At 35.0% G+C, this 10659-nt stretch overlaps 1 protein-coding gene across 3 annotated transcripts; it reads left to right on the forward strand.

The window, feature by feature from the left end:
* Positions 1–991: 991 nt before the first annotated feature.
* On the forward strand, positions 992–8487 carry LOC130432436 (protein rapunzel-like). 3 transcript variants are annotated; one of them, XM_056761783.1, is made up of 2 exons: positions 992–1287; positions 6352–8487. In XM_056761783.1, the coding sequence occupies exon 2, from the start codon at positions 6357–6359 to the stop codon at positions 7002–7004; it is 648 nt and encodes a 215-aa protein (XP_056617761.1). In that variant the 5' UTR covers positions 992–1287; positions 6352–6356; the 3' UTR covers positions 7005–8487. The 3 variants fall into 3 exon arrangements, with proteins under 3 accessions (XP_056617761.1, XP_056617760.1, XP_056617759.1); XM_056761782.1 differs by lacking the exon at positions 6352–8487 and adding an exon at positions 3111–4073 and having other exon boundaries at positions 1033–1287; XM_056761781.1 differs by lacking the exon at positions 6352–8487 and adding an exon at positions 3143–4073 and having other exon boundaries at positions 1044–1287.
* The last annotated feature ends 2172 nt before the right edge of the window (positions 8488–10659 follow it).

Consider the following 10659-nt stretch of genomic DNA (forward strand, 5'->3'; position numbering starts at 1 on the left):
AATGTACTCTACACTTCCTATCATGCAATGCTCTTGCTCTCTTGTCCAGCAGCGCACACTTTATTTACTTTAAACAGATGTGATAATTTTATCTTGTACAGCTAGTAAAGACAGTTTGTGGCATCATTTGTATGTCAAATAAGCGGCTAACAACTTTCTACACAACACAATAACTTTAACTTTACCTTATGCAGTGATTTAAATACTGAAGTATATTCATATATAAAACAGAAATTACACTTTTATACTGAACTCGCCAAAGTAGAGAGAAGGAAAGAGATCGCATTAAGAACTGTCTTTCACTCTATGACAGATAAACTTTGCAGTTAATCCCCTTAGGACAAACCCAGCTCTGAATCAGCCACATGGTCATCCTTATGCAGCCGTAGCCCAAATCAAGCAGAAGGGTGATCGGATTGTGTGATGATCATGGCCAGACCCTATATTCAGACAAAAACTAAACCTCATAACCGCACATTAAAGAACAATTTTTGCTGCGACACTAGCACGGTTCTTGATACAACAAACAAAATGAGATGTACTTATATTATCTTCTTTAAATATTGTAATAATTTCTCTGCATAATAGACTGCTTTCTGTATAATTCACAGTTTGGATTACAGTATTAATCTTCTGTCTAGTTGTGCCACCGTTTCCTCCAGTGGTCACTCTTTGAGTTTTGGTTCCTCCTATAGGAACCAAACAATACTATACGATGTAAGGCAGCTGGAAAAAAGACTTAGAACTGAGTTTGTGTTTTATGTTGAGACACAAAACAATAAAACTCCATTTGTTTCTAAATCCTGAGGAATGATATCCTGCCCTCCCCTCAGAGGTTGTTGATGTCCAGGAATTGAACCCTTCTTATCACACTTCTCCCCTCCCCTTCATCTCTTCCGGCTCTGATCAGAGGGATAATGCTCATACTGTATATATCATTTTCTGTCGTATATAAAGTGTTGATCATCATGTTTGTTATTGTTTAAAGGTCATGGTGCGATGGGTTAAAGGGTCTATTTTCCTTTAAACCTAAAGAGTGTATTAGAGTTTTTTAACTTTAGGACATAACCTGCACTCCTCATAGAGGTGTGGCTTCCTCGGAAAATCCTGTTTACAGATAGATTGAGATCTCATTTGATGCTCTCTTCAGTCACGAGGAAAGAAAACAAAACAAGTTTCTCGCTGACCATTGGCTTTGTTCTGGGTATATAAAGTGCATTGGCAAAAGACTCTGTAGCATCTGTAACGAGAACATCCAACACTGCAACTGTGTTTCGATTTTACCAGGTATGATAAACTTTGTGACTTTATTTTATTCTTATACTATGTTGATAATCTTTGCTTATTAAATTAGGATTTTCTTTGTATTTGCATTCTATAACTTTAATTAATGTTGTACCTGCCTGGTATAAATTGTTATTGTTGATATTATCTGAATTCTTTAAAGTCTGTTATCACCATTAGATTGGAAGGAGCCTGATTTGTTACCGCAAAATCGACATGTCAGGATAGGATGGACTAGTTTATACTAGACTTCAAATTATAAATGGGGCATTACTAAAGCATGTTGCACAATCGTGACTAAAATAGCTATTGTTTCTGAGCAAGCATGTATCGGCCAGACTTAATGATATTAGTTTACCCGTCAACCTCTGAATAAAGATCAGAACTGACAGTTTTGTGTCCGTGAGATCCATGAACCCGGCCGGCGTGAGACTCTGCGCGACTTCAGGTCCCAATCAAAGAATAACTATAAATAATAAATAATAAAGTATGAAGATTTACAGATAAATGAACTATGATCAACAGATACATTTGAAACGTCATATAAGTTATTTTATATTTTATCAAAAGTGGAGTCAGATCTGTTTTAGTCATATAAATTGAACTAAATTGTAACAGTTCTTAAATAACTTCATATAGAGATCACTGAGGAGAAGCAGAATACGAGATCCCTTCAAACACGACACTGGATTCTGTCGTTGGGCCAATGGGTGGTCTTTTACAAGGACAACAATGAAATTAACGGAAATGAGAAATGTTGCTCAAGTCTGTTGAGAAAATACAACAGAAATCTCCAAAATGTCTGCATTAGAGTTTCAGAACATCTCAACAATGTGACAAACTGAGTTCAGATTTGCCAAAAAGGTCTGCAATCAAAAGTCATGATTCGTATGATTTAAATATGAACTCAAACATTCCTCATCAAATTTACCCAAATAATTTTTTGAAAATTTAGAAGAAACATCTGGTACTAAGTTGATACTTCAATAAATCACAACTGAGATCTTCAATAAAAGAGCAAACTCTGACAATAAAACATTTTCCTATATTCCCAATTTCCATGTGATTTATAATTGTATATATTGTATATCATCTTATTGTACAGCGTATATATTTCAGAATTGTTTTATACATTTTATCCTCTTTTGGCTGCTTAAGCAAAATAAGTTTTCTGTAAAGCTTCTTCGCAACAATGCAAAATTGTAAAAAGTGCTTTAGAAACATATCAGAAAATGAATGGGCACAGAGGGAGGGATGGTTTTTTAAACCAGACACTTAAATAGTGGTTGCTTGCTCACTTCCTCAGACCAAAACATAAACAACCTTTATGAGGCTGTGGTTGGGAAACCTCTGCATGACTCTCGTAAGGTTAGACCGTGACGCTATCGTAGCGGGACAGCCAATGGCGTTTTATAACCTTGCTAACTTAATGACGAAACAAGTCACAAGAGCCAATGCCATTATACTGTCGAAGCTGATGTTCTGGCGGAAATTTTTGAATCTTGTGAATTTCTGTCATCTAGCTTCCTGTTATAGGTTGTGTTTTATATTGTATAATATACAAACTGTTAGGTTAAGAGGTGGGATTGGGTTACGTGCTCAAAAAGATCTTAATTGTGCAGACTAAATAGTAAAAGTACATAAATTAACATCTAAATCATTAAACAACATTCTATTAAATATGGGCTTGTTAACGTTACTGTTGTTGGAATTTTTTATACCGGGTATGCAAAATGTACCTGATGGTACTTATTTTGTTGCACTACAAAAAGTGTACAGAGGAACATATTTCCTTTGAGAACAGGTTTTTGTTTTTATTTTTTCAGGTCAGTATTATCATTGTTTCATCTTTCTCCAGACAAAATGACTGATCCAAATGTGTTGAAGGAGAGCTTAAAGAAAGCTCTAAAATGTGTGTCTGCCTGCGCCTCAGCAGCAGGGTTGGTCAATCCCCTCTTCAGTGTGGCAGCCTCTCTCTTCAAGGTTGCGGAGAAAGCTGTGGACGATAAATATTTTAAAGACCTTGAACATGAGTTTGAACAGATAAACAAAGCCGTGAATGTTATATTAGACCAGAAATCTCAAATCCTGCTGAACATCAAGAAGACAGAGGTGGCCGCAGACTACACAAACATTGAAGAAAACCTTTGCAGCCAGTTCAGCTCATATATGGAGATTGTGAAGGCAAAGCCAGAGCATCTGCAAAGAAAGAAGAAGGATTTCATACGCAGATATGAGAGTGGCAAAGATGACCATAACATAAACAACCTTTATGATTCTGTGGTGGCGACACCTAAGGTCTTTAGCAAGCCCATTCTCACAGTGAGCTGCTATTGTTCAATGCGTAACATGGAAGTCATGAAAAAACTGTGCATGGATCTCGACTACCTGTTCTTCATTGGCTGTATTACTATGATGACCTATTATGAACTCAAGAATGATAACATGAAAAATCGGGTGGAGAGGTGGGAGGAAAACATGAAGAAAGTGAAGAAAGTGATGGATCAATGGAAGTGATATATCCCAGCATGTTCTGCAATGACGAGTGTAATCAAGAGAAAAGCAGAGCTACCCTTCTACTGAGTACACAAAACAATTTCATTTCCTTGAATCTGTTTTCACTTGTCTTTTTTTTAACGATAAGATGAATGCAGATTGCTTAAGAAGATTTATATAATCACTCATCTCACAAATACATTGTATTAAAGTGATCGCATACAAAATTATAATAAAATCTTTCTTTGTGAATGTTGTTTTTTCTTGATAAATAAAATTTTATGTTTTCTGTATTTTTTCTAATTAGTGATGCTTTCATATAATAATACAAAAAATAATAACATAAATAAGCATTTATTTGTTTATATACTTTACTAACTGGATCAGAGTCTATGCAGCTGGAAGTTGCTGTCAATCTACTGACAAAAACTGAGGGCTTCCTCCAGAGTTACAGAAACACAGGATTTGCTTCTTCACAAGGTACTGCCAGATACATTTGTGAGGAGATGAACGCTGAGGCCGTGTGCAACCATTAGGGTGTTTGGATTGTGTGATGATCATGGCCAGACCCTATGTTCAGACAAAAACTAAACATCATAACCACACATTAAAGAACAATGTTTGCTGCGACACTAGCTGTGGTTCTTGATACAACAAACAAAATGAGATGTACTTCTATAATCTTCTATAAAAATGGTAATAATTTCCCTGCATAATAGACTGCTTTCTGTATAATTCACAGTTTGGATTACAGTATTAATCTTCTGTCTAGTTGCGCCACCGTTTCCTCCAGTGGTCACTCTTTGAGTTTTGGTTCCTCCTATAGGAACCAAACAATACTATACCATGTAAGACAGCTGGAAAAAAGACTTAGAACTGAGGTTGTGTTTTATGTTGAGACAACAAAACAATAAAACTCCATTTGTTTCTAAATCCTGAGGAATGATATCCTGCCCTCCCCTCAGAGGTTGTTGATGTCCAGGAATTGAACCCTTCTTATCACACTTCTCCCCTCCCCTTCATCTCTTCCGGCTCTGATCAGAGGGATAATGCTCATACTGTATATATCATTTTCTGTCGTATATAAAGTGTTGATCATCATGTTTGTTATTGTTTTAAAGTTCATGGTGCGATGGGTTAAAGGGTCTATTTTCCTATGATCAACAGATACATTTGAAACATCACATAAGTTATTTTATATTTTATCAAAAGTGGAGTCAGATCGGTTTTAGTCATATAAATTGAACTAAATTGTAACAGTTCTTAAATAACTTCATATAGAGATCACTGAGGAGAAGTAGAATACGAGATCCCTTCAAACACGACACTGGATTCTGTCGTTGGGCCAATGGGTGGTCTTTTACAAGGACAACAATGAAATTAACGGAAATGAGAAATGTTGCTCAAGTCTGTTGAGAAAATGCAACAGAAATCTCTAAAATGTCTTAATGAGAGTTTTAGAAGATCTCAACAATGTGACAAACTGAGTTCAGATTTGCCAAAAAGGTCTGCAATCAAAAGTCATGATACGTATGATTTAAATATGAACTCAAACATTCCTCATCAAATTTACCCAAATAATTTTTTGAAAATTTAGAAGAAACATCTGGGACTAAGTTGATACTTCAATAAATCACAACTGAGATCTTCAATAAAAGAGCAAACTCTGAGCAATAACATTTTCCTATATTGCCAATTTCCATGTGTTTTATAATTGTATATATTGTATATCATCTTATTGTACAGCGTATATATTTAAGAATTGTTTTATACATTTTATCCTCTTTTGACTGCTTGAGCAAAATATGTTTTCGGTAAAGCTACTTCGCAACAATGCAAAATTGTAAAAAGTGCTATAGAAATATATCAGAAAATGAATGGGCACAGAGGGAGGGATGGTTTTTCAAACCAGAGACTTAAATAGTGGTTGCTTGCTCACTTCCTCAGACCAAAACATAAACAACCTTTATGTTGTTATTGTGGTGGGGAAACGTAAGGTCTTTAGCCAGAACATTCTCAAAGTGTACTTCGATCATTCAAAGAGTAACAGGAAAGTCATGACAAACCTCTGCATGACAGTCGCAGGGTTAGACCGTGATGCTATTGTAGCAGGACAGCCAATGGCGTTTCATAACCTTGCTAACTTAATGACGAAACAAGTCACAAGAGCCAATGCCATTTTACTGTCGAAGCTGATGTTCTGGGGGAAATTTTTGAATCTTGTGAATTTCTGTCACCATATCTTCCTGTTATATGTTGTGTTTTATATTGTTTAATATACAAACTGTAAGGTTAAGAGGTGGGATCGAGTTACGTGCTCAAAAACATCTTAATTGTGCAGACTAAATAGTAAAAGTAAATAAATTAACTTCTAAATCATTACACTCAAGAAAATATAATATGGGGTTGTTAACGCTACTGTTGTTGGAAATTGTGATACCGGGTATGCAAATTGTAACTGATGATACATATCTTGTGGCACTGCAAAAAGTGTCCAGAGGTACATTTTTCCTTTGATACCAGGTTTTTCTTTCTTCAAATCAGTATTATCATTGTTTCATCTTTCTCCAGACACAATGACTGAGCCAGAAGTGTTGAAGAAGAGCTTAGTGAACGTTCTAAAATGGGTGTCCTCCTTCGCCTCAGCAGGGGCGGTCAATCCCCTCTTCAGTGTGGCAGCCTCTCTCATCAAGGTTGTGGAGACATCTGTGGATGATAAATGTTTTAAAAACCTAGAACGTGAGTTTGAAGACTTAAACAAAGCGATAAATGTAATATTAGACCAGAAAATTCAAATCCTGCTGAACATCAAGAAGACAGAGGTGGACGCACAGTACACAAATATTGAAGAATACCTTCGCAGCCAGTTCAGCTCATATTTGAAGATTGTGAAGGCAAAGCCAGAGCATCTGCAAAGCAAGAAGGATGATTTCATAAGCAGATATGAGTTTGGCGAAATTGACCAAAAGATAAACAACCTCTATGACCTTTTGGTTGGGAACCGTAAGCTCTTTAGCAAGACAATTCAAGGGTACTCCGATCATTCAAAGGGTAACAAGGAAGTCATGAAAAACCTCTACATACGTCTCGCCTACCTGTTCTCCATTGGCTGCATCACTACGATGACCTATTATGAATTCAAGAATGATCACATGAAAAATCGGAAGGAGGATTGGGAGAAAAAAATTCATGACGTGAAGGAAGCGGTGGATAAATGGATTTGATATATTCCAGCATGTTCTGCACAACCAGTATAATCAAGAAAAAGGCAGAGCAAACCTCCTAATGAGTACACGAAACAATTTAATTTCCTTGAATCTGCTTTTCCGAATCGCATGTTCAGTTTAGTTAAACATGAACAAATATGTTTTTACTTGTCTTTTTTTTCTAAGAATAAGATGAATGCAGATTGCTTAAGAAGATTCATGTAATCACTCATCTTACAGATACATTGTATTAAAGTGATCGTATACAAGAATGTTGTTATTTCTTGATAAATAAAATTTTACGTTTTCTGTATTTTTACTAATTAGTGATGCTTTCATATAATAATACTAATAATAATTACACAAATAAGCGTTTATTTGTTTATATACTTTACTAACTGGAGAGTTTAGAGTCTATGCAGCTGGAAGTTGCTGTTCATCTACTGACAAAAACTGAGGCCTTCCTCCAGAGCTACAGAAACACAGGATTTGCTTCTTCACAATGTACTGCCAGATACATTTGTGAGGAGATGAACGCTGAGGCCGTGTGCAACCAGTAGGCTGATCGGATTGTGTGATGATCATGGCCAGACCCTATGTTCAGACAAAAACTAAACATCATAACCACACATTAAAGAACAATGTTTGCTGCGACACTAGCTGTGGTTCTTGATACAACAAACAAAATGAGATATACTTCTATAATCTTCTACAAAAAAATAATAATTTCCCTGCATAATAGACTGCTTTCTGTATAATTCACAGTTTGGATTACAGTATTAATCTTCTGTCAAGTTGCGCCACCGTTTCCTCTAGTTGGTCACTCTTTGAGTTTTGGTTCCTCCTATAGGAACCAAACAATACTATACCATGTAAGACAGCTGGGAAAATTCTAAGAACTGAGTTTGTTTTTTATGTTGAGACACAAAACAATAAATTCACATTTGTTTCTAAATCCTGAGGAATGATATCCTGCCCTCAACTCAGAGGTTGTTGATGTCCAGGGATTGAACCCTTCTTATCACACTTCTCCCCTCCCCTTCATCTCTTCCAGCTCTGATCGCTGGGAAAACGCTCATAGTGTATATATCATTTTTTGTCGTATATAAAGTGTTGATCATCATGTTTGTTATTGTTTTAAAGTTCATGCTGCGATGGGTTAAAGGGTCTATTTTCCTTCAAACCTAATGAAGAGTGTATTAGAGTTTTTTAACTTTAGGACATAACCTGCACTCCTCATAGAGGTGTGGCTTCCTCGGAAAATCCTGTTTACAGATAGATTGAGATCTCATTTGATCCTCTCATCAGTCACGAGGAAACAACAAAAAACCCTGTTTCTCGCTGACCATTGGCTTTGTTCTGGGTATATAAAGTGCATTGGCAAAAGACTCAGGCAAGCATCTGTAACCAGAACTTTCCACACTGCAACTGTGTGTCTCGATTTTACCAGGTGTGATCAACTTTGTGGTTTTATTTTATTCTTATACTAAGTTGATAATCTTTTCTTATTAAATTAGGATTTTCTTTGTATGTGCATTCTATGATTTTAATTAATGTTGTACCTGCCTGGTATAATAAATTGTTCGGTAACACTTTATAATAACTGCACGCTATGAATCATTAGTTAAGCATCAGTACATAGTTAATTAATCATTTATGAAGCATTGGCCCCACATTAATAGACATTAGTAAGCAGTTTATAAATACAGCTATAAATGCTTTGTTCTTGATTTATAAGCATCTATATAATATGCTTAATAATCAAATTTTCATACTTTATTAAGGATGAATTCATCATCTCTAAATTAAGGATTACATTACTTACAAACTGGTTCATGAGATTATTTAGAAAGTGTAAGTAAATGATTAATAAACTCTTTGAATGCACATTTATGCATCTTATTATTCTGACATATAGTAACAGTTACTTAATTTGATAATAAATGCTTTTTTAACACACAATCCTGCTGTAATTCATGATTAATTAAGGTAGTTATAAAACATTTACTAGTTGTTAGAGAACTATTTTTTGTGAGCTCATCTAAAGTATGTATGAGGACTATGTATGCCTTGTAAAGCATTTACAAATGAGGGTTGCATATCACTTCACAGTTATATTTTTCTGGAAGTTTATTTTTCATTTTATATCAATTCATTTAATGTTAATTTATATGTTCGGTTGTACAATTTTAATTTTGCAGAGGTTTATTTTTTATTTTTTATTAAATCGTTTTATATTCATTAATATGTACAGTTGTACAGTTTAATTTCTTTTGCATCTTGAAATAAATATTTCTATGTTCTTTATCCCTCGGTGTTGTGTTTTTCCTATTTCTGTTTAGAAGATAACTGAGCCTTTAACTCTCATTTGTAAATGCTCTACAAGGCATACATAGTCCTCACTTTAGATGAGCTCACAAAAATAGTTAACTGACAACTAGTAAATGTTTTATAACTACCTTAATTAATCATGAATTACAGCAGGAATGTGTGTTAAAAAAGCATTTATTATCAAATTAAGTAACTGTTACTATATGTCAGAATAATAAGATGCATAAATGTGCATTCAAAGAGTTTATTAATCATTTACTTACACTTTCTAAATGATCTCATGAACCACTGACAACTCCTAACTAACTGGTTTGTAAGTAATGTAATCCTTAATTTAGAAATGATGAATTTATCCTTAACAAAGTATGAAAATTTGATTATTAAGCATATTATATAGATGCTTATAAATCAAGAACAAAGCATTTATAGCTGTATTTATAAACTGCTTACTAATGTCTATTAATGTGGGGCCAATGCTTCATAAATGATTAGTTAACTATGTACTGATGCTTAACTAATGATTCATAGCGTGCAGTTATTATAAAGTGTTACCAATTGTTCTTGTTGATATTATCTAAATTATAAATGAGGCATTACTAAAGCTCACATGTTACAAATTTCCACCTATCATCTGGCTTAGCCCGTTGCATGATCGTGACTAAAATAGCTAGTGTTATGTTTCTGAGCAAGCATGTAGCGGCCAGACTTAATGATATTAGTTTACCCGCCAACCTCTGACTAAAGGTCAGAACTGACAGTTTTGTGTCCGTGAGATCCATGAACCCGGCTGGTGTGAGACTCTGTGTGACTGCAGGTCCCAATCAAAAGAATAACTATAAATAATGAAGTATGAAGATTTATAACTAAATTTACTATAATCAACAGATACATTTTAAACGTCATATAAGTTATTTTACATTATAATATCAAAATGGGAGTCAGATCGGTTTTAACAACAAAGTCATGTAAATTGAACAAAATTTTAACAGTTCTTAAATAACTTCGTATAGAAATCACTGAGGAGAAGCAGAATACGAGATCCCTTCAATCACGACATTGGATTCCGCCGTTGGGCCAGTGGGTGGTCTTTTACAAGGACAACAATGAAATTAAAGGAAATGAGAAATGTTGCTCAGGTCTGTTGAGAAAATGCAACAGAAATCTCCAAAATGTCTGCATGAGAAGAACTCAACAATGTGACAAACTGAGTTCAGATTTGCCAAAAAAGTCTGCAGTCAAAAGACACGATTCATTTCTCGAAACATTTCTCATCAAATTTAGAAGGAACATCTGGGACTAAGTTGATACTCGTGGAGGGTGCCTCAGTCGTTACCTGCCGGCC

The sequence above is a fragment of the Triplophysa dalaica genome, chromosome 12 (genome assembly GCF_015846415.1).
Source record: "Triplophysa dalaica isolate WHDGS20190420 chromosome 12, ASM1584641v1, whole genome shotgun sequence".
NCBI lineage: Eukaryota > Metazoa > Chordata > Actinopteri > Cypriniformes > Nemacheilidae > Triplophysa > Triplophysa dalaica.

Coding starts and splice junctions, on each gene's coding strand:
- LOC130432436 (XM_056761782.1), top strand. CDS start 3,148: ATGACTGATCCAAATGTGTTGAAGGAGAGCTTAAAGAAAGCTCTAAAA.